This window comes from Chelonoidis abingdonii, chromosome 2 (genome assembly GCF_003597395.2).
Source record: "Chelonoidis abingdonii isolate Lonesome George chromosome 2, CheloAbing_2.0, whole genome shotgun sequence".
In the NCBI taxonomy this organism is placed as follows: domain Eukaryota; kingdom Metazoa; phylum Chordata; order Testudines; family Testudinidae; genus Chelonoidis; species Chelonoidis abingdonii.
In genome coordinates this window covers 120,970,289-120,995,047 of record NC_133770.1, presented here as the reverse complement: position 1 = coordinate 120,995,047, position 24,759 = coordinate 120,970,289, and the positions used below count along the sequence as shown (strand labels likewise).

Below are 24,759 nucleotides of genomic sequence, written 5' to 3'. Positions count from 1 at the left end.
GATGTGACAATGGATGATAGTGAAAAATGAACAAGATTAATTTTATTACAAGATACCCAGTAGTCACATTTTTCTAACAGGGTGCACTATATGCATTAATATTAATGAGACTAAACAGAACTATGAACAGCCGGTGAAAAATGGGGTACCCCAATATTCTTGAGGGACACTGCAAATAAGGAAACAGGGTGGGCTCCTTCATGCACATAGTATGTGTGTAGTCAGTCTCACAAGATAAGAGGGCTCTCAGATTGGGTAAAATGAGTTCCCTAAGGGAAAACTCCAGCAGGAACCATCCCTCTAAGTGATGATCAATTGGCAAGGCATCCATCAGACTCTCTGAATATCATTAAGGATGGGAGTATGACTACATTTGTAACCTGTGCATAGATCTCTAGAAGATTTCTATATGCTTGGGTAATAACTTTAATAAACTTGTAAAACAGACTAGACCTTGTACTTGGAAATGTGTGGTCACTACACCCTTGGTTTTCATGTGTTTGTGGAGGCTCTAAATCTAAAGCAGGTAGCAAAGGTGACTTTCTTTCTGTTGATCTTGAAACTGTACCACCAGAGCCAAACCCATGGTGGTGTAATACATTACTAAATTCACTTTAAATAAAATAAATGGCTACGTGTGAACTCCCCAGCACAGGGACTGACTGTTTTTGTACAGCACTCAATACACTAGGACTCCAATCCTAATTAAGAGAAATTCATGTGTAATTAAGTTGTCAGATATCTTGTCAGACAAAAAGGAGATATCTGCCCTCTATGGTAGTATGACTTTCAAATAGTTATCGGCCTTGATACCAAGAGTTTCCAAAGAGAGAAAAAGGATGGGTGGATGAGGTTGTGGCCTGCACTGTGCAGGAGGTCAGCAACCTTTCAAAAGTGGTGTGCTGAGTCTTCATTTATTCACTCTAAGGTTTTGCGTGCCAGTAATACATTTTTAAACGATCTTTCTAGAAGTCTATAATATATAACTAAACTATTGTATGTAAAGTAAACAAGTTTAAAATGTTTAAGAAACCTGGACCAGTGGACAGGACCCAGTGAATGCCACTGAAAATCAGCTTGTCTGCTGCCTTCAGCACACATGCCATAGGTTGCCTACCCCTGGACTAGATGATTATGGTCCCTTCTGATCTTAATCTGTGAGTCCATGCTGCTGTAGCCTACTATCCAAAGACAGTACTTTTACTCAGGGCTACATATCCAAGATACCACAAAGTACGTATTTAGGCTCTCTTGCACAATAGTTTTAAGTGCACGTGGCTAGGGAAGTGAAAAAAGAGCAAGTGCGCTAAAAATCATTCTACCCAATATTGAGGGAAACAGATAAATGAACCAGTCATCACTCAAGAGTTTACAGTATGCAATATGAGTAATCCTAATTGTAGCACAGATATGTGCACGGGGGAGGGTGATGGGGGAGACAGAATGGGAAAAGGTTATTCAGTAATCCAAAATTGGCTGATTACATGATCTTTGCTGTGAAATGCCATATCAAAGAGGTGGAACAATCTACCAGCACACTTACCACAGTATGTTTTAATGACCAAGTGCATTCACACGTTATTTCAAATATATTCATGTCTCACAAATTTTGTCCAAAACAATTCTGATGCAAGATTTTATTTATCTGTATTGTACAGCATGTAATATTCCATTTTGAACTATTATAGCACTGTTTACTCAAAACCATTCAGAGAGCTCTTTATAATACTTCATGACAGTGCTGTGTTGAGGGGGGAAGAGGAATAGAGAATACATTGCTTCAATTTACGTATACAAATTTTATTGCAAGACCTGTAATTTGTAAGTCTACAGGCAAACACACAATGACTTGTGACAGAAATGCTTCAAAACCAGTACAAACAGAAAAATTTAACAGTTCATTCAACACCAATGCCAAATAAGTGACAAGGGACTCCTCAATAGCCAACAGGAAACCTTCCAAATATTCTCTGTCCATGAACAAAATCCTCCATACTTTTGGTCCAAGATGTATGTTTCAAATTAGCAGACACATGGATGCAGTTGAGTCTATGAGCGAGTGTACTTGCCCCAGATATGCAACATAAATACAGAAGCAATAAAGAGGAGACTCATAACCAAAACTGGAACAGGCCCACTAGAAATAAAGAAAAAAGTCAATTAATCTCAGCAATACATAAAGACATGTTGTTGTGAAGGTTAGGTAGAACCAGCCAAATTACTCAAATACAGACTTAATACCAAAGCTCCTTCCTGCTTCCACCCCACACCCCCGACCAAATTAGCGATGGGATTATTTTGTCATCTATTGCAAAATTTGTATACAAACATTATTGAATGCAGCTTTTAGTAGTACAAATTAACCCCTTCAGATTAACAGAAATAAGAACCATTTTCTCAGAACTGGTATCTGCCACATTAAGTTGGAAATCTAAGATTTAATTTTTAATACCTCAGTTCTGAATTGCTGAAAGGATATGGATGCTTCCATTTGTACTATAACAGTTACAGGGAGTAATTAGTCACTCACTGCTAATCACTTGTTGAAAACAAGATCTTTAATAGTCTGAAAACTTTATCTCCACATTTTTCAATTCAGGTTTCTGCCTCACATTCTGGTGGGTCTGCTACTGAGTTAGTGACCTGAGCATACTTGTACACAGAGCATAAGAAACAAGAGAGTCCCCTAGCAGCTTGTCAAACTTAGGTTCAAAATTAGAATATTTTAGCTTGGGAAGTAATTTACAGTCAACTCTCCAGTTTTTAAGAAATGAACAGGATTTAAAATGTACCAAGCAACAGAATCATTTTTCAAGTAGGCTTTTTATAGTTACACCAGTTCAATTTGATTAAATGTACTGCAAGTGACACTGAAAAATCACAAGTTCTGTCCATTATAAAAATCTTTATCTAAAACTCCCAATCTGAACTTCGTGTTGAAATCTTTCATGCTCGCTAATTCTATTTAAGAAATTAGAGTATTTTTTTGGAAATCTTCTCATACAGTTTCAATTTTAGACTATGTTAAACTGGCTGATGTATGCAGTGACTGGCCAAAGCAGGTTAATGTGTGTGTTCCATTACACAAAAACACCATTTTCTTACTGTGCATCTCATAACTAGGGCTGTCAAGCGAGTCATTTTTTTAATCGCATGGTTAATTGCACTGTTAAATAATAGAATACCATTTATTTAAATTTTTTGGATGTTTTCTACATTTTCAAATATATTGATTTCAATTACAAACAATAGAAAGTGTATAGTGCTTACTTTAATATTTGCACTGTAAAAAACAAAATAGTATATTTCAATTCACCTAATTCACAATTACTGAGGGACAATCTCCACTCATTGATGTATTTTGCTTTCCACAACCAAATCTCTGTACAACTTTTCATGAATGATGTACCCGAGTATTCGAATTCTGATATCTAGACTGTATTGTTAAATCTACTCACCTAAATTTGGGTTATTGGAGATTATGTACTCTACGTATCATATGACTTTTAAAAACAAACTTTGTATTTGTGGATAATTTAAGCACTATACCCAGATGTACAAACACTTTTCCCAAACCATCTATTATATGATTTTTTAAAAGTTAGCTTTAACAACATTTACACATCTGGCATGTCAATTCCTTGTAATGCTAGCTACTGAAGTGCTATGCAAACGTCTGTTCTCACTTTCAGGTGACAATGTAAATAAGAAGCAGTGAGCAGTACCTCCCATAAATGTAAACAAACTTGTTTGTCTTAGGGATTGGCTGAAAAAGAAGTAGGACTGAGTGGACTTGTAGGTGCTAAAGGTATACTTTTGATTTGTTTCTGAGTGCAGTTATGGAACAAAAAAAATCTACATTTGTAAGTTACACTTTCACGATAGAGACTGCACTACAATACTTGCATGAGGTGAACTGAGACTCATTTTTACAGTGCAAATATTTGTAATAAATATAAAGTGAGCACTGTACACTTTGTATTCTGTGTTGTAATAGAAATCAATATTTGAACATTTAGAAAAAACATCCAAAAATTTAATACATTTCAATTGGTATTCTATTATTTTAACAGTACAATTAATAGCAATCATTTTTTAATCACAGTTAATTTGAGTTAATCACGTGAGTTAACTGTGATTAAATCAACAGCCCTACTCATAACACACTGTACTTGATTTCCCTTTATTACAGGAAGCATCATGACAGAATTCCAAAAGTATGATTCATGCCATAGAGTTTTTATGATCAAGCAGATCTTACTTGAACACAATGTAAAAATGAAACTAAAGCAACTGATCTCCTTCACACTAATATCTTCAAGATTTTTCAACTAGTCAGGCAGTTTTCTGATTCACAGGCTTCTGAACATCTTCATCTCTCAAACTGTTTTAAATTATAATTGCTATCTACTATGCATAGCCCAATTCCGCTTTTTGTGCAGAATCCTGAATTTTATATAACAAAATAGCTCAGTGGTTTGAGCACTGGCCTGCTAAACCCAGGGTTGTGAGTTCAACCCTTGAGGGGACCATTTAGGGATATGGGGCAAAAATTGGTTGGATGATTTAATTGGGAATTGGTACTGCTTTGAACAGCGGTTTGGACTAGATGACCTGAGGTCCTTCTAACCCAGATAGTCTGATTCTAAGATATAGATACATAGATGTATTTAGCAATCAAACCAAGTGTAAATATGCAATATAGAGTGCAATTCTATAGGCAACTCTTAGCTAATCCATCATCTCCCCCCCAATCTTCACAATCTACTTCCAGACCCCAAAAGTATAACTATGAATACATAAAATGAATGAAGCTCTAGGATCTTCCACAATCAAAAACTAAGAGGAATATATTTGACTTGCCACTTGATTTGTATTTTAATAAGGGTGAGAATGATTTATTGATTTATCTTCAGACCTTTCCTATTTCTCATCCTCTCCAAAGGTACATGAGGTTATCTATACTGTGAACAATTATAATTTATCTACCATATTTCAGTTAGGACAGATAGTCTGTCATCATACATGTAGAAGAGCCAATTTTCTCTAAAGCTGATCTCTAATTGTCTCTTGTCTCAACAGAACTTTTTATTTCATTTTAGACTTGTCCAGAAGCCTAGCTTAGTCTCAAGTTTTTTAAACAGTGGGAAATATTGCAAAACAGTTTTGTTCTTAATATTCTCAGGATTAATACCACAAAAACAAACAAACAAAGTATTTCATAAGAACCCATTTGTTTTGCCTGGATGTAATTTCACAATCAGGAAGATTTACAAAACTGATCAAAACCAGCTGCTCCTAGGGGTAAATGTGTACATAAAAAACCAAACCTCTCAACAACTGACTAGACTGTATTATGACAAACACCATAACCAAAAAGAGTAACAGACCGACCCATGGTCATTTATAAAGAATTTTGTGTAAATGTATGTGAAACATGCAGATAAATTTGAGTTAAAATTATTAACATCCTCTGGTGGGAAAGAATTTTGCCATATTGACATCTTGGTGTGAAGACTTAGGTTTTTTAATACTGGCATTTTATTTTTTTATCTTACTTTGGTGCAAGTACCTTAGCATATAGTGGCAGGCAAAATGGACTTCCTTAAAGCAGACAATTTTGCTATGGGTTCCCTCTATGAATTTGCATGTGAAAGAGCTTATATAAGCTCTGTCTTTTCATAAATATATGCAAAACCAACAACTCTCAAGTGCCTTAGTCATCATAGAAGAGCTTGGTATCTTACTAATTATCACTGTTAAGTACTAAACTTCAGTAAAGAAAGTCTACTTCAGAAAAATTAGTAAACATCTGCTACATAAATTACAGACTTCCTTACGCCACAACGGTAACACACAGGAACATTACTGGCTACAAAGAGACCAAAAAGCCTGCTGCTATAGTCTACAGATTTTACAGAACTGATTACATAAAAAACCCAAAACAAACTACTCAGTACTGACAAATCATAACATTTTCCATTGCACTTCCTCTAATCCATGGAAGGTCCTTGCTGAAGCCTAGAGATCAATCATTATCCCCACTAACACACACATGCTTCTTCTCACCCTCATTAAGCTCAACGTATTTTCTGACTAGCCAGATGAATTGCCTTAAGAGTAACAATTTCAAATAGCCACAGCAGTGACTCCATATCTAGAGCTCCTTGCAGTCAATAACATTTGAAGTCAACTTTGATTTTCCACTCAATTTTTAGTTTTATCAAAACCAAACCATTCTGCTCAAGATTTCTATTACATAGTCTTGACATTCTCACAGTGACCAGATTCAGAGTGCCACAAAAGGAGGGCAACAGGTCTCAAGCAAACTATTTTGCTCTGACTATTCTTCCCAAAAATTAAAACATTCCCCCCATTCCCTTAATAGCCACGACATTTTCAACTTTAGCCCATTGCTCCTTGGTAACACTCACAATCCAATTTCAACAGCTCCTTTTCTTGTGCTGCTTTAAAAGGTTTGTATTTAGTTATTTCTCCAATTAAACAGGATCATTTTCTCAGGACAAAAATCCACTTTTGGTTGTCCATCTTTTAATTGTTACTATTCCAGATTTAAATGCAGATAATAAAACAATGCAATATTTCAGCAGCAGAACTACCAACAGAGCAAATATGTCATTTCACATGCATGACATTCTTTCATCATAATGAAAAACTAGTTATGCTATTTATGGCTGAAGTAGCACTTTCCTTTTAAGCTGTTTACAGTGATTTATAACTCTTCCTAAAATGTTTAAGGCTTCAATATTTCTTGTTCCTCAACAGTAGGTCTTATTAGAGACCACCCACAGAAAAGGTGTTTCAGATGTTCAGAAGCTATTTTGTATTCAAACTTGGGATTTATGTGGAGTATGGTCCACACACCAGGGAATATGCTTTTTAAAAAGGAACCTTTGCTGAGTCACTGAAGAACTGCACCTAGGTGCTGCCATACCAGTGCAGTCCCAAAATAATAAGGGTACTTCAACCAGAGTGAAAGGGAGAAGCCCTTCAGAAACAGGGCCCTGAAGTTTGTCTGCTGAACTAGTGACTAGCAGAGAACCTGGGGCAGGAGCTGATGAAATTTTGATGATGCAGGTCATAACTATGAGGCAGAGAAGGGGATAACACTGACCTGTGCATACTGGAGAAGGGCTTATGTTACTGAATAGTGACCACTAACACTTAGAAAGGTGAGACATCAAAGATTCATGAGCAAGTTTCTTTGTAGTGGATGTTTTGGCCATTCTCCCTTAGATCTAAATACTGTCACCACCACGTGCTGAAAAATTCCTCGCTCAGACATCAGAGTTCATATCTTTACTAACATTGTCTGTGGAGGTCAGAAACATGCATAGAGAAAAGAAGAATTTTTCCTTCTGGATAAGGGCTTTGGTCATTTGGATGAGGTTGGAACACACAGTCCCTTCTATCAAGGTTGGCAATTTCCTGGGGAAAAACTAGTTTAGGACTGAGTGCTGGTAAATACCAGCCTAAACCAGGAAACTGAGGGAAAAAATATTAGAATATACTAATGAATATTACTGAAAAATATTTATCAATCTGATAATAGTTTTGCAGCAATGTCATCTGTTTAATTTAAAATTAAGGAAAACAAAACAAAACAAAGAGCCTCAATCAAAAGATGTATGCTTTTGTTTGAAACAAAAACTTCTTAATCTGGGAATTTCCCCTTTGTTTAGAAATCAAGATGAGATATTTGTTTAGCAAAGAAGGGGAATTCCCAGATTCAGATGTTTCAGTTTGTTTGAGGTAAATTGCCAAACTAACTGTCCAGGCCAGGACTCTGTCTCTATCTGGCTCAAGTGCGACTGCTGTAACTGAGCTCTGAGTACAGAGACTCAAGTCAAAATATTTCAACATGAGCAAAGGTGGAAGATCACCTGACCCAATTCATGGTTATTTTGAGAAAGTTCATGAAGATGGCAAAGAGTCTTTGATGCAGAAACTGAAGGAAAAAGCGAGCGGGAAGACAGACCATATGAGGAAACATTTTGCAACATGCAGTGGAAAGAACAAAAACACCAGAACCACTGACTCTGGCTAACTGTACACAAGTATTAGAATCAGACTCTCAGTATGAAGGTCCTGTTAAAACTGCACTGACAAATTCATCAAAAGAAAGCCAGATCCAAGTCAGCCAAAGACTACAAGGAGGAATGATCATTGTTTTTCAACCACAAATCCATGTGTTTCCAGAACTGAAACATAAGATAGACTTAAATTACAGAATTTTTTCATGGCTGTAATAGTCTCTTTTCTGTTATTGATAGGGCCTTACCAAAATCACAGCCAAGAAAAACGCGTCACGAACCTGAAATCTGGTCTCCTCCCATGAAATCTAGTCTTTTGTGTGCCTTTACCCTATACTGTACAGATTTCATAGGGGAAGAACCGCATTTCTCAAATTAGGGGTCCTGACCCAAAAGGGAGCTGCAGTTGTAGAAGTTTACAAGGTTTTGGGGGAGGGGGGAGAAGGGGAGTTGCAGTATTGCCACCCTTACTTCTATGCTGCCTTCAGAGCTGGACAGCTGGAGACTGGTGGCTGTTGGCCGGGAGCCCAGGTTTGAAAGCAGAGCCGCCGCCAGCAACAGCTCAGCCATAAGGATGGCAATACCATACCATGCCATCCTTACTTCTGTGCTGCTGCTGCTGTTGGTGGCAGCTCCGTCTTCAGAGCTGGGCTTCCAGCCAGCCACTGCTGTTCTCCAGCTGCCCAGCTCTGAAGGGGCCGCTAGTAGGAGCACAGACGTAAGAATAGCAGAACTGCAACCCCCCAACAATAATCTTGTGACCCTCCCACAACTCTTTTTCCAATTACACCACCATGAATTTCATGATTTCAGCTTTTTAAATCTGAAATTTCACAATTTTTAAAATCTAACCACCATGAAATTGAACAAACTGGACTATGAATTTGGTAGGGCCCTAGTTATTGACCGTCAAACTTTTCAAAAAATGATCAGCTGCCTATGAGTCAGGCTACAAAGCACCCAATCAAAAAAGCAGGTAGCAGGTGCACTAACAAATTACATGGAAAAACAGTTACACTAATGCAAGGTGAGAAAAAGATGCAAAGTATGACAAGTGATATGGAACAAGATGATGACAGTTTGGTGTTAGAATATTATTATTATTCTAACCTATTCTATTATTATTATTCTAACCTGTCTGCATTCAGGCCTGTCTGCAAAGGTCTATACTTTAAGAATGTAGGTGTATTACCATTTAGCTAGTTATACAGGTATAAAAAAATCAAAATCACTGCCTGACGGAGTAAGGGCCTTCTCTTACGGTGACAGTCTGAGGCCCTGTTCTTAGGCTAAGTAAGGCCTTTGGCTAAGCAGCAGAGGCAGCCATAAGCTGGGAAGTGAACGGTCACTTACTTCCTCACATTCCAAACTAGTCACATTGAAATAAGGCAATCTAGGGGTGTTAGAAAAGTGAGCCGATCTATCACCTCCAGAGAAAGGGAAGAGCTTAAAAGATTTAAAGAAAACTTAGTTTGATAGCATCCTGTCTGGCAAGAACTCACTTATCAATAGCTGGGGTGTAAAATCCTCATTTCTGTATTGTTCCATCACTGTAGTCTCCACTTCCCTATTGTTTGTCTGTATAATCTATGTCTGGGTCAGTGATTGTTTCTGTTTGCTGTATAATTAATTTGTCGGGTGTAAACAAATTAAGGTGGTGGGATGTAATTGGTTAAATAATCGTGTTGCAACATGTTAGGATTGGTTAGTTACATTTCAGTAAAATGATTGGTTAAGGTATAGCTAAGCAGAACTCAAGTTTTACTATATAATCTGCAGTCAATCAGGAAGTAAAGGGGAGGAATGGGAACAGGGAATGGGGGTGGGGAATTGGAATCATGTTTTGCTAAGAGGGAGAATGGGAACAGGGACACAGGCAAGACTCTGATGTCAGAGCTGGGAAGGGGGACACCGAGGAAGGAAACTAGAATCATGCTTGTTGGAAGTTCACCCCAACAAACAAATTGTTTGCACCTTCGGACTTCAGGTATTGTTGCTCTCTGTTCATGCAAAAACGACCAGGGAAGTAAGCGGGTGAAGGAATAAGCCCGCTAATATCTGTTTACATATTAGTGTGCATCACATTGGCTAATCTACTTGGACAAGACCTTATACCAAGTCTTTGATGAAATGTTGTAGATTTACAAAAGTATTTTCATAATCACCATCAGCCTGGAGCCTGGTTAAAAGAATACCAAGGATCTGTAAAACCCCAAATCCATGGTGACATATGATAGAACAGTCAAATAACATGCATGGAAACCTATATTAAAAATTGGCCACATTATCTCAGGATGGTAAGAACTTGAAGATAGTGGTCAGTATAATTGATAATCAAAGTTTTCCAAAAAGCAAAGAACTTGATCAATTGAAACCAGTTGTTGTGGCACCTGACACACTTCAAAGGGCCACATCAACAATTGCTTTTGCATGCTAAGTATGGTTGAACCTAATGATAAATTAAGATCTTGCACCATATAAAGCAAAAGTACACAAAGATTTCATGAGGCGTGTATTCATGTACACATTGGCCAACCTCCTTCATCCAAAATCTGCAAGAAAGGAATTGTCAGCTTAAAAAGAAATTGCAAAGCACTGATTACTCAGCAAAAACCCTCCATATATACTTGCATTTAAAGTAGAAGCAGCTCTGTATTAAAAATCAATATTTTCATCTGCTATCAAGGAAAAAGTTTCCACTGTAATTTGGTGGGAAAAATCTGAAGAATGCTGATATTCCACCTGACTTAATAGAATTGGTGGTGCAATTTCAACATCCAGCAAGCACAGAATGAATCTTTTCAAACACTGAATACATCCATTCAAATCTGGAGAATAGGCTTGGTCTAGCCACAACTAAAATTGATCTCCTGCTACAGGATGCAGTATCCCCAAGTGGACTTCAACCAGTTGTCTGCAACTATGCATGCTTCTGATTGCTTAATGCTTCAAACCTGAAGCTCTGCACTGCTGTCATTTTCATCTAATCGAATGTTTTTGACTTTTGGTTACATAATGAAAATTGAAATGAGCTGATGTGTAACTTCCTTGAGAAAATACTGAACCAAGCTGTACAATATTCCAATGTTCAGTATTATAATTATATATTATTACGCCCTCTGCAGTTTTACTTTTTATTTGAACAATTCTAAATTAATCTCAATCTATTGCCTCATGTAACCATAGTATGAATATGTAACTAAAACAAAGCGTACTGTGGCATACATTAATGAAACGGTTTTTAAAATGCCTCACCCAGGGAGAAACTAGTTAGTCCCAGTTTATCAAAAACCCTGACTTTACCTGGTAAAAACCAGCTCTTGTAAATAACATGCCATCCCTGCCTTCTGTTTCCATGTGACAAGGAAACAGGCTGTTTCTCTCTATTTCTTGACTGTATTTGCCCATCCCTCAAGCGTGGATGAGGGTGGAAGGAAACAGCCCCTTGCTAGTGGGATCTATCATTTTTTTTGGAAGGGATGAGGATATCTTGAAGAGTGTCATGAGTGCCTGCAGAAGTGAGAAATCTATAGGTCTAAGTGTATAGAAGAAGATGGTTTGTGAATGGGATGGTATTTTAATAGCTCTAACAGAAAGGCCTTTTTTAGATGGCTTTTGTTGCTTGCTCAGGAAGCTCTCTTTTACAGCCAGCTGCAGCACGTGCCTCTCTGATTACCAACTTAAGGTAGCTAAGAAGATGTGTGCTGAAGAGATGGTGTAATGGGCAAAGGGACTGGTTGAAAGCACCTGGGTTTCTTTATCCCTACAACAGAAAACCAAGGAAAGACAAGGTTGAAGCACTAAAACAAACCTCTGACATAGGCATGAGCCAAGGCTGAAAAGGTTAGCCTTGTAATACCAATGTGTGTCTTAAAATGTTCTTAAATTCACTATGTTTAGCTCATGACCTGTGGTTAATGAAGTTACCACGTCCAACGGACCTCATGAGCAGTGAGTTGCTTCTGACTTTGTGTATAATTGCAAACGGTACATATTGATATGTACTTTTTTTTTTTTTGGTATTTCTGCAATGTGTTTTTATTGGCATAAAAACCCAGAAAAACTGTAGATAAGAAAGTATTAGGTCCCAAGCCTGCAACCACTTATGCATGTGCTTTACTATTGTGAGTAACCCCTCTTGATTTCTCTGGGAATGTTCATGGTACACAAGAAAAACAATTCAAATAGTCATCTCAACTGTACTGTATTAAACATTTACTTACAAGATTGATCTTTGATATTTTTATAACCAGGTCTCCTCAAGGTATTCTTTCTGATTTATCTATGTAATTGTGGTTTTTCCACATTTTCATGCAGAATGTGCAGACCAGAACAAATGACTCATGGAACCTGGATTACTGTATACAGACTTAAAATTACACTGTCACCATCTTGCTGCTTTTTGGACTTACACTTTGAGTCCAGGGGAGTCTTCTGTGTAGAATCTCCACATGCCACCAGTGCCTGCTGATGTAGTGCGGCCTGCGCTCCTAGTCCCACAGCTGGCATTTTTCCTTTGAGGGAAAGACTCGGGAATCAGAACCTGACTTGCATTAGCGATCAGTTGTACACTCCAACCACCAACCTTTCCAAGAACTCACTAAGAAACCCCCCACCCCACACAACCTGTTTCTGGTGCTGGTCTCAGACTTTGGCCCGAAGTGACCATGCTCAGCGCTGGGGTGGGAGCCACAGGGCGATGCCAGGCTCGATTCAGTGCATGGTGAGAAGTTGGCTGACATCATCTCCCAGCCGCCCGCTCCCAGCCTGGCTCCGGGGGCAGTGATGCCCATCGAGATTCCCCCAGCTCAGGTGTCAGCCCTGAGGCGGGCGGGGGGGCAAGAGGCGGCGCTATCACGCGCTGTCGCGACCGGCGGGCGGTGTCTCCATCGGGCCGAGGCCGGGCGGCGGAGCCAGGCTTCACCGAGCCCCGAGCGCAGTGTCCGTCCCCGCCCGGCTCACGAAGGGGGACGGGGCGGCAGGTACCTTTGCCGGACGGTGGATCCCGCAGCTCGAGGCGCCACCGCTTTGCTGGGGGAGCGGCCGGAAGCGCCGACATTGGTGCCGCTGGGGTTCGGGCCGGGCTGCGGAGAGAAACAGACAGCGGGTGAGACGGGACCTGCGCGAGCCACGGTGCGTACGGCGGACCAGGGTCTCGCGCTCTCACCATGGTAGCGACTCTGGGTTCAAGGAAGCGCGCGCCCGGGTGTCAGAACTCCACCGTCTCCTAAATTCGGTGCGGCTGCCGCGGAACTATCCCAGGCTCAGCTGACCCGCCCCTAGCGCTGCTCGCCTCCTGGGCCTGCCAAGGCCCCGCGGTTGCCTAGGACACTGCCTGACTGTAGCCCCCTCTCAGAAGACAGTTTCCGGAGCAGCTAACCGAGCTCAGGGCTCCAGCCGCCAGAGTCCTGGCCCCCTCCTGTGCCCGAACCCCGGATGAAACGGAGACACCACGGGACGCACGGGCCGAAACACCAGGCAGCGCAAGGACACCTATGGGAGATTAAGCTGATGTGTCCCTAGCTGGCAGCAAAGCGAGAGGGCGGAGCTGCGCATGCGCTCTCCGCACTGACACGTGGACAAGCCCAGATCCCAGAAGAAGCGGGCTCCACCCCTCTCCGGCGGCTGCAAGCCGCAGGGTACAGGCGCCAGCATGGCAGGAAGGCCGGGCTCGGGCCCGTCCGTGCTGTTCCTGCACCCGGACCTGGGCCTGGGCGGCGCCGAGCGGCTGGTGGTAGATGCAGCGCTGGCACTGCAGGCGCGCGGCTGCCGTGTGCAGATCTGGACCGCGCACTACAACCCCGCGCGCTGCTTCTCGGAGACGCGCGGCCTGGCGGTGCGGAGCGTGGGGGATTGGCTGCCCCGCAGCTTCCTCGGGCGGGGCCACGCGCTTTGCGCCGCGCTGCGCATGGCCTACGTGGCGCTCTACGTGCTGCTGCTGAGCGGGGAGGAGATGGACGTGTTCGTGTGCGACCAGGTGCGGGGGTGGGCCAGCAGCACGTGCTGAGCCAGGCGCGAGGAGCTGGCAGCGCCGCGCGTCCGTAACGGCTGTTGTGGGGCAGGGAGGGGCGGTGTCCGTTACCCGGGGTCCTCGCGAGTCCTTCCCCCCCCCCCCCCGGTCATAGTGGCCTCAGGGCCTGCCAGGGCCCGCTCCTTGCTACTCCGAGCCTGGGGCCACACTCTGCGGGGAGGCCCTGCTGCAGGTCCGGCGTGGAGGGAAGGAGCAGCTTGATGCAGCCCCTGGCTCGTCCTGGCCCTTTACACACCCACCTGCAACCTGGGCATCAGGGGAAGGGGTTAACGTTGACCCTGAGCTAGGAGGGCCCTGCTGATGTGGCTCCCGTGGCTGGGAATGGGCCTCAGCCCAGGTATGGGGCACTGGTTCACACCCACATGCGGAGCGTGTCAGCACAGTGTCCTGACACGGTGCCCTGGTCTCTGCCTAGTGGTAGCGTAGGTGAGGCTGAAAGTCTCATAACCAAGTATTTTGCTGGTCAACACGCAAAGGAGAGATTGCCAGGAGCCCACCCTTTGGGTCACCTCTCCCTAGAGCAAGGGAAGCATGAGTGACTGAAGTCCCCCTTGCAGAAGCCCATAAATGATAGTAAGCACAGATTCATTAAAATTGGCCAGACAACCACATTTTTATCACACTTAAAATTTTGGTTTTGAATCCATAGATGTAGCTTATTGTAGAAACTGGGATTAAATGAGCAATACTTTCTCTCATTCTTACCCCCCACCTCTTGGTTTATTTAGGTGTCTGCTTGTATCCCAATTCTCAGGCTGGCCAGAACTCCTAAGAAGGTTTTGTTTTACTGTCACTTTCCTGATCAACTTCTGACCAAGAGAGAATCTTTTCTTAAACACGTCTACAGAGCTCCACTTGACTGGTTGGAAGAGTATACTACTGGCATGGCAGATTGCATTGTTGTCAACAGCAATTTTACAGCAAATGTCTTCAAGAATACATTTAAATCCTTAAATCACATTAAACCAGACGTCCTATACCCTTCGTTGAATGTCAGTACCTTTGAAACAATTGTTCCTGTAGATATAGCTAGCGTAATTCCCCAAGGGAAAAAATATTTGTTTCTTTCAATCAATAGATTTGAAAGGAAAAAAAACCTAGCATTAGCTCTGGAAGCATTACATGATCTTCGTGGAAGGCTTGACGCTCAAGAGTGGAGTGAAGTTCATCTAGTTTTAGCTGGTGGTTATGATGAAAGAGTTTTGGAAAATGTGGAACATTATGAAGAGCTGAAGACTATTGCGACCAAGCTTAATATTAGCGAGCAAGTCACTTTCGTGAGGTCTTTTTCAGATGAACAAAAAATCTCTCTTTTCAATAATTCCCTGTGTGTGCTTTATACGCCAAGCAACGAACACTTTGGCATAGTTCCTTTGGAGGCTATGTATATGAGATGCCCAGTTATAGCAGTTAATTCAGGTGGTCCTTTGGAATCTGTTATAAATAATGTTACAGGATTTTTGTGTGAGCCTCTTCCAACACAATTTTCTGAGGCCATGGAAAAATTTGTGAGAGACCCTGCCTTAAAGAATACAATGGGAGCAGCTGGAAGAGCAAGAGTTACAGAAAAGTTTTCATCAGAAGCATTTACAGAACAGCTGTACCAATACATATGTAGATTTACAACATAAACACACTCCATAGTGTAATTTACTGCTTTGTCATGTTTCTGATTTGTACATGAGACAGTTAGTTAAACTAACATCTAGGCTAGTGCAAGGATGCTGAAATGTTCAGAAAATTTTAATTAATCTTTAAACTATATTTTTGATAGTATGTTTCATGCCAGTTGCCACAAAATAACAAGATTTTAGTTGAGGTTAGATTTGTTTACCACTAACTACATTGAATTTTTGCTGTTTATCATGTACTCAAAAATATTTTAATAAATTTATTAGACTTCCTAGTTTAAACTGGGGAAAATTAAAATTATGCCAAGTCTGACTTCAGGTTGTATAAAATGATTAACTTTCTTATTTAACATTTCTTCTCTACACTTGCTATGAATTAACTTTACAGTGCAAGTTTTTTGTTGTAATACTCTGCACCATAATTTTCCATTTGAATGAATTTCTGCTGAAAGGCTCTGCCAAATCTCCACCAATTCTGGTGTGGACGGGGTCATTGAAAATACAGTAAGCTATACATATGCAATACAGTCCCAAGGTTTTTTTGGTTTTTTAAATGCCAACTAGTGGTCTGGTGATCTTGAACAGTCTTAAACTGTCTATTTGTCTGTGAATTTCTGTCCTTAAATTGTATCATCTGATCATCTCTGATGTCATAATCCAAGTAATTAACTGTTGTTCTTGGAGCAGTAGCAGACGGAAGAGAGAGAAGGAGGAAACCAAGGATGTCAAAATCCCTCAGACAAAAAATGGGGCCAACATTTAACCCCATTTCCCCCTCAAAAGTCCCTGAAATCTTCTTGAATATCAGCTGTTGTACTAAATGTCTACATCTACTGAATTAAAGTGCTCCATTTCATTTTGTCTATTGGAAGCATTTCTTTATACAGCTTTCCTTTGCGGATTTGCTGATCCCCACATAACCAGGTAGATATGTGGAAAAAATCTTGACATTTTTCTTCCATTTCCTTTAAAGTTGTATCTCATAGTCTTGGGTTGTGCAAAAATGGTAATTTGAATATTTCCCACGATCAAAATGTCAAAAATTGAGTTTTTAAAAGAGAAGGTAGTATGTTTGTATAGTCCATCACTGCATAAAAGTTCAGTTATGCCTTTTAAAACTAAGATGGTGGTAGATGAAGTCATAGTGAGAAAAGCATACAGTTCTCTGTTTTGGTTTTTAGAAAATCACACAAAGAACAAATTAATGCATGAAGTTAAAGAACAGCCTTAGATACAGATTCTGCAAGCTTCTCTGTGCAGGGAGACTTCAGTTTGGAGCAGGCCTTTGATATGTTTGATATGAGAGTACAATATATCAGAACATCACTTGAAAAGATTCTAAGGGACTGCATTTTGTTAGTGTTATAGTGGCTTGCTAGAAATTTGCTTCTAAGTTTATATTGTATGCAATGTTTACAAGTTAAGGTTGTATTGTGGTCTGAAATCCCATTGGGGGGGTGAATATTAACTCAATAATCTGAGGACGAGGAATATCAGATTTTATAAATACCTCAAATCCTTTTACTGGTCTTTGCCGGCGCAATTCACTTTATTGAACTTTGTCCTATATGGTTTTTCATCTACAATATACTATTTGTATGTGACGGAATAAAATTTAATTTAATTTTGTAACTGGATATATAACTTGCAGAATTCGCTCATTCTCTTAGGTTTAGGTTCTGTACTTACGCTATGTGGGTTCTCTGTGTACCACAGTGTGTGTACTCTTTTGGGATAGTTAACCTTTATTCCAAGGTGCCTCTATAAGTTCTCAGAATTTTAGAATTGAATTGCTGTTTGAATTATGCAGAGATTTTAATCTTTCCATTGTTAAGACTGCAGCCTAGATCCTACTGTAACGCGTTTTCTTTTACCCTTCCTCACTTTTTAACTAAATAAAATGCACTGGAGGCTGCTTGCTGCAGTAGCTAGGGCACTGGAATGGGAGTCAGACAACTTGGATTCTATTTCCAACTCTGCCACTGATATGTGAAGTTTCAGTAAGCCCCCACCATGCTGCGAGTAGTCTACTGTCCTTTAAGCCTCAGCCTGCCTTCTTCACCTCTTTTCCATTCACTGAGTTTTTAAGCTGACAAAGTTTAAACATGTAAAGTTTTCAGAAGGGAAAAATTCATCCCTTTAAAGCAGTGTTTCCCAAACTTGGGATGCCACTTGTGTAGGGAAAGCCCCTGGTGGGCTGGGCCAGTTTGTTTACCTGCCACATCTGGAGCAGGGAACTGCGGCTGGACCTACAGACGCGGCAGGTAAACCGGCCCGGCCTGAAGGGGCTTTCCCTACACAAGCGGCATCCCAAGTTTGGGAAGCACTGCTTTAAAGTAACAGTGAACAAGTGAAAAGGACTTGTAAGAGGAAGAAGGGGAAGTAGGTCTCTAATGCTCTGCTAAGCAGGCATCTTTTCCAATGAACTGAGACCTTCAGGAGACAATTGATATGGATGATGAGAGAGCTGAAGAGGAGGAGAGAGTTTGGGGTGGTTGGTGCCTATTTCCACACAAATCCAAGTCCCTGCTGCCTAATTTAGGTTTAATGACTCTTACAGGGCCTTGACAATAACACTGAGGTTAAGTACACCAGTATCTACTAGATAGCATTCATAGATGGCAGCTTCAGCTTTAAAATGATAAGCATTTTATTGAACTCACTAATACAAGTCATGCAAACTTGTCAGTGGTATATATATACTTAGCTGAAATTATGTGCTGGACTTTGCACCAGCCATGGTACGATGTTGCATCGGATTTTCACTGACGGTTGCAGTGATGCTGGGATGATGTATTGCATTGCGTATAGACTGTTACCATCTTTCTGTGACTATTGCAAAGGCACCAGGGAACAGTTAATGTAACAAGAATGTAATTACAAAGCCCCTTTGTACTTTTAAAAAAATCAATCTTATGTTTTCAAAATTTTAAGATGAACTCTTGGGAGGGAAAGGGCTTTTTCCTGAAATTTTGAAGGAAATTCAGTTTACACTTTTGTAGCTCAAAAGATTTTAAATAACTTATTAGAAACTTCCAAATTTTTTAAAAATATTTTCTTCTCTTCTTATTTCCTAAAAATAAATATTTGAGGAATTAGAAATGCTGACATAGGGTGTCAGTTTTCAAGCAAAAGTAAATTTTCACAGCTAGTATTTTTAGTATGGAAGCCAAAAGGAGGAGAGAAAACAACCCATGTCAGTTCCGAACATTTTTGTTGTTAAAGCCTACATCTAAAAGTTCTGTGTGCCTTTTCATGTAAAAAGCGTTATATGAACACTACATTTGTCAGTGGGTTTGAGCAGGTATAACTTCTCATTCCCATTGGTTTAGTCAGGAAAAGCTTTGTAGGTACAGTGATTCCTCTAATAGGAGTTCAACACTCACTCTCTTTCTCTTTCTGAACAGTCTCCATTATCCGCTTGTTCTGTGCTGCCACTTCTCAAACAGGAATGGCGCTTGGTCTCTGTTCTCTCCATGCTAACCCAATCTGTGTGATGCTTTTCACATCCTTAAGGACTAATGAGAAACATGACTTAGCAGACCTAGTCTATGGCATACTTATAAAATCAATAATGGTCTGTGCTGAGCTTTCAATCATTATATGGCTACAGCAGCTGGAATGGAGCATGGATCAAGGACTTCACACTTACCTTTAGGTGGGAAGGTCTATAGCATCTAGAAGGAAAGGAAGTCCTGTCCCAATTCAGCTCAGGAAGCTGTTGGAATTGAAGTAGTTTAACAGTGTTCTCATCCAGGGATTGAAAAATTTCCTTGACATCTACTAGCCCATTTGAAAACATCTGTCACTGAGACCCTGACGTCTTACATCTCTGCAATTTAAAGGAACAAAACAGCTGTAGAGTCTTCATAACTGTAGCATTGTCCATCAACTTTCTGTTAAACTTTTTACAAGTATATTTCTGTCTCCTGATCTTTTATTATATTGTTTCACTCTGCTTTTTATTTCCTATTACTGATCATGTAGCTTTTTATGCATTCTCCACCCATCATGTCCTTTTGCTCCCCACTATGCTGTCTTCTGTTCTCTACTGTCTCTCCTAGGCCTGGTCAATACTACGGGTTTATACCGAATTTAGCAGCATTAAACCAAATTAACCCTGCACCTGTCCACACAGCGAAGCCCTTTATATCGATATAAAGGGCTCTTAATATCAATATTTGTACTCCTCCCCAACGAAGGGAGTAGCACTCGAATCAGTATTGCCATTTCAGAATAAGGTTAATGTGGCCGCAATTCGACGGTATTGGCCTCCGGGAGCTATCCCACAGTGCACCGTTGTGACCGCTCTGGACAGCAATCTGGAGTCAGATGCACTGGCCAGGTAGATAGGGAAAGCCCCGTGAACTTTTAAATTTCATTTCCTGTTTTCCCAGCGTGGAGAGCTGATCAGCACAGGTGACCACGCAGAATCATCAGCACTGGTAACTATGCAGTCCGTGAATCGAAAGAGAGCACCAGCATGGACCACACGGGAGATACTGGATCTGATTGCTATATGGGGAGAGGATTCCATGCTAACAGAACTCCATTCCAAAAGATGAAATGAAAAAACATTTGAAAAAATTTCCAAGGCCGTGATGGAGAGAGGCCACAGCAGGGACTCAGTACAGTGCTGTGTGAAAGTTAAGGAGCTCAGACAAGCCTACCAGAAAACCAAAGAAGCAAACGGAAGGTCCGGGGCAGGGCTGCAAACATGCTGCTTCTACGCTGAGCTGCATGCAATTCTAGGGGGGTCCACCACCACTACCCCACCCCTGTCCGTGGATTCAGAGGTGGGAGTGGTACTCTCAGCCTTGCCTGAGGATTCTGCAGATGGGGAAGAGGAGGAGGAGGATGAGCTTGCAGAGAGCACACAGCACACCATTCTCCCCAACAGCCAGGACCTTTTTCTCAACCTGACAGAAGTACCCTCCCAGGCCTCCCAAGCCACTATCCCAGACAATAAAGCCATGGAAGGGACCTCTGGTGAGTGTACCTTTTGTAAATATAAAACATGGTTTAAAAGCAAGCGTTTTTTAACGATTGATTTGCCCTGAGGACTTGGGATGCATTTGCGGCCAGTAAAGTTACTGGAAAAGTCTCTTAATATATCTGGGCATGGAGCGGAAATCCTCCAGGGACATCTCCATGAAGCTCTCCTACAGGTACTCCAAAAGCCTTTGCAGAAAGTTTCTGGGCAGGGCAGCCTTATTCCGTCCCCCATGGTAGGACACTTGACCACGCCATGCATGAAGCAAGTAATCTGGTATCATTGCATGACAAAGCCTAGCTGCGTATGGTCCCGGTGTTTGCTGGCATTCAAGCAATATCCGTTCTTTGTCTCGCTGTGTTATCCTCAGGAGAGTGATACTGTTCATGGTAACCTGGTTGGAATTTGGGAATTTAATTAAGGGGACAGAGATGGTTGGGCTGTTTGCTTGCGACTTAAAAGAAATCCTTCCCTGCATTTAGCCAGGCAGGGGAGGGGAGGAGGTGATTGGCGCTGAGCTTTTTCGCATTTGGCTAGCTGGGATCTTCCCTGATACCAGCCACGCGGTGTGGGGGAGGGTGGCTAGCAGCGATCTATGATACCAGCCACATGGTAGGGAGAGGGGTAAAGCGATCATCCTAGAGAATTGGATGGGGGTGGTTGTGGTGCTGCATGTTAACAGGAAAGAAGCAGCACTCAACGGGCTTTGCTTGCTATTTGGGAAAGGAGGGCGTTGGATATATGAAGGCTGCAGGAGCCGAAAGACAGTGGCTTATCATGGCCGCATGCAAGCCGAATTCTGATGCCTGGACCTCCATATGTGATCAACACCAAAGCCGCAGGCACTCAATATTAAGATGCAAAATGTGACCTTGTAGTGAGAGCACATGTGCAATGTAAGGTGAATAGTATTGTTCACCAAGAAAGAGGATAACCATGGTTCTGTAAAATGTATCTTTTTAGAATACTTCTCTCCCTTTTTTCCCTCCTGCCTGCAGCTGCAAATTTTTCAAGTCTCCTTCCTCCATCCCGAAGGCTATCTCAGATAAGGCAACAGAAAAAAAAGACGCGAGACGAAATGTTCTCGGAAATCATGGAAGTGACCCGCAATGAAAGAGCTCATCTGAATGAGTGGAAGGATGTGGTATCAAAGTACAGGAAAGATGCCAGTGAATGTGAGGAGAGGAGAAACGCTTGAGATGAGAGGTGGTGGCAGGAAGATCAAAGGAGGCATGATGCAACACTGAGGCTGCTGCGTGATCAAACGGACATGCTCTGGCATCTGGTGGAGCTTCAGGAACAGCAGCAGGATGACACAGTGCCGCTGCAGCCCCTGTATAAGTGCCCTCCTCCCTCACCATGTTCCTTAGCCTCCTCACCCACGAGACAACTAAGAACGCGTCGGGGGAGGCTACGTGCACCTGCCCATTCCACCCCAGTGGACAGCCCAATCAAAAGACTGTCATTATTTTGAATATTTTTTAGTGGCCTTTTCCTTCCCTGGTATCCTCCTCCCAAATCCCACCCGGGCACCTTGTCAGTTCTCTCCCTCTTTTTATAATTAATAAAGAATACGTGATTTTTAAACGAGAGTGACTTTATTTCCTTAGGAAGCAAGCAATAATCAAAGGGGGAAGGCGGGTGGCTTACAGGGAATGAGTCAATCAAGAGTGGGGTTTCATCAGGAGAAACAAACACAACCCTGGCTCATGATAAAACTGGTTTTCAAAGCTTCTCTGATGCACACTGCTTCCTGATGTGCTTTTCTAATCACCCTGGTGTCTGGCTACGCGTAATCAGCGGCCAGGTGATTTGCCTCAGCCTCTCACCCCACCATAAAGGTCTCCCTCTTACTCTCTCAGAGGTTGTGGAGCACACAGCAAGGAGCAATAACAATGGAGACATTGGTTTGGCTCAGGTCTGAGCGAGTCAGTAATGTGCACCAGCGTCCCTTTAAACGGCCAAATGCACATTCTACCACCATTCTGCATTTGCCCAGCCTGTAGTTGAACAACTGCTGACTACTGTCCAGGCTGTTATTTTTTGGTCTGGGAAGTAATTCCCTTGCTGCAGCCGTTTAAACAGAGTAGTGTTCCTGAAGACGTGAGCTTCATGAACCCTTCCCGGCCATCCCATGTCGATGTTGGTGAAACATCCCTTGTGATCCACCAGTGCTTGCAGCACTACGGAAAAGCACCCCTTGCGGTTTATGTGCTGGGTGCCTTGGTGCCAAGATAGGGATATGTGTTCCATCTATCGCCCCACCACAGTTACGGAATCCCATTGCAGCAAAGCCATCCACTATGACCTGCACATTTCCCGGAGGCACAACCTTTTATAGCAGCAGCTTAATGATTGCTTTGGCTACTTGCATCACAGCAGCCCCCATGGTAGATTTGTCCACTCCAAATTGATTCCCGACTGACTGGTAGCTGTCTGGCGTAGCAAGCTTCCAGAAGGCTATCGCCACATGCTTCTCAACTGTGAGGGCTTCTTTTATCTTGCTATTCTGGCGTTTCAGGGCAGGGGAAAGCAAGTCACAAGGTTCCATGAAAGTGCCCGTACGCATGCAAAAGTTTCGCAGCCACTAGGAAATCGTCCCACACCTGCAACACTATGCGGTCCCACTAGTCTGTGCTTGTTTCCCGGGCCCAAAATCGGTGTTCAATGGCTAGAACCTGCATGATCTCCAAAGCACAGGGGCCCGCGGTTTGAGAGAATTCTGTGTCCATGTCCTCATCACTCTCGTCGCCGCACTGCCCTAGCCGCCGCCTCCTCGACTGGTTTTGCAGGTCCTGGTTCAGCATTGACTGCACGAGAATGCACAAGATGTTTACAACGTCCATGATTGCTATCTTGAGCTGAGCAGGGTCCATGTTTGCCGTGCTATGGCGTCTGCACAGTTCACCCAGGGAAAAAGGCGCAAAACGGTTGTCTGCTACTTGCACGGAGGGAGCGGTGAGGCTGTACCCAGAACCACCTGCCACAATGTTTTTTTGCCCCATCAGGCACTGGGATCTCAACCCAGAATTCCAATGGGTGGAGGAGACTGTGGGAACTATGGGATAGCTATGGGATAACTACCCACAGTGCAATGCTCCAGAAATCGACATTAGCCTCTGTAAATGGACACACACCGCCGAATTAATGTGCTTAGCGTGGCCGTGTGCACTTGACTTTATACAGTCTGTTTTAAAAAAACGGTTTCTGTAAAATCGGAATAATCCCGTAGTGTAGACATACCTCTACACATTATGTCCCTCCCTCTTTATCCCCAAGCAGTTTTCTGTCTGTCCTATTGTAACAGAGTGCACTCACCTCTCATGAGTGCCCTTTGGCCAAGTGTGTGTGTTTGCATTGTCTGTGTCTGCTCTGGGATAGAGCCATGCCCCAGGACTCCTCCTGGGTGACAATGTCTTTGCTTGCTTGGTCTTTCTGGCTGCAGCTCTCCAGCTGGGCCACTGCAGTGCAGTTCCCTCTCTGCGGTGCCTCAATGTCCAAGCCACTTCCCCCCTACTTTCTTCTGTTGTAAGAGCAGCAAACCCCTGACCACTATCACCAGCTCACTTATTTGTCTCAGGAAGAGAAGCCAGCAGCCCCAGGTGACGTCCCAATCAGCCCACTCATCCCCTCCAACTTTCTCTCTGCCATGAGTTTTTCAAGTTTTGCTGTTATGCAAATAGGGAACAATCCAGTAAATACTGCTGAGTGCAGAGATTGCTGCCAGGACTACTACTCCTGGAAGTAAGTACTTGTGATGGGCAATAAGTGTTTGTAGGATCAGGACCATAAATTTGCTGTAGGCTGTGAGCCTGTCCCTCCCTGTCAGTCTCTGAAGGATGCCACACCTCCTCGCTGTCTCAGACCTGTAAAAGTGAGTTTAGAGGGGGGAATAGGCTACACCTAGTGCTCCGGTCCTCACTACCCTTGCAGTGAAAAAATAAAATCAGTACCTACAGTAGTTTTATGCAACAATACTTTATACAATGAACAGATTTCATCACATAAATACTTATGGTTTATATGATTTTTAACATGAAATACTTTCAC

At 42.2% G+C, this 24,759-nt stretch overlaps 3 protein-coding genes across 4 annotated transcripts in view; 2 read left to right on the top strand and 1 right to left on the bottom strand.

The window, feature by feature from the left end:
• Nucleotides 1-22,293, top strand: part of LOC142046341 (uncharacterized) — a 1,049,055-nt gene extending 1,026,762 nt beyond the window's left edge. Inside the window, exons 1-2 of one of the 2 annotated variants that reach the window (XM_075062652.1) lie at nt 17,433-20,705; nt 21,708-22,293. In XM_075062652.1, coding sequence (XP_074918753.1) covers nt 20,318-20,705; nt 21,708-21,907 — 588 coding nt within the window. In that variant the 5' untranslated portion in view covers nt 17,433-20,317 and the 3' untranslated portion in view covers nt 21,908-22,293. Of the gene's footprint in view, nt 1-17,432; nt 20,706-21,707 lie in introns of those variants that run through there. The other variant, XM_075062651.1, reaches the window with a different exon arrangement.
• On the bottom strand, nt 1,623-13,239 carry SEC61B (SEC61 translocon subunit beta). Its single transcript, XM_032787137.2, has 4 exons — nt 13,222-13,239; nt 13,041-13,138; nt 12,467-12,568; nt 1,623-2,137 (listed from the first exon to the last, which is right to left on the bottom strand). Exons 1-4 carry the CDS (start codon nt 13,222-13,224, stop codon nt 2,050-2,052), a joined length of 291 nt encoding a protein of 96 aa, XP_032643028.1. The 5' UTR covers nt 13,225-13,239; the 3' UTR covers nt 1,623-2,049.
• On the top strand, nt 13,654-17,348 carry ALG2 (ALG2 alpha-1,3/1,6-mannosyltransferase). The gene is made up of 2 exons (XM_032787136.2): nt 13,654-14,031; nt 14,814-17,348. The coding sequence occupies exons 1-2, from the start codon at nt 13,708-13,710 to the stop codon at nt 15,714-15,716; spliced, it is 1,227 nt and encodes a 408-aa protein (XP_032643027.1). The 5' UTR covers nt 13,654-13,707; the 3' UTR covers nt 15,717-17,348.
• Nucleotides 22,294-24,759: the final 2,466 nt, after the last annotated feature.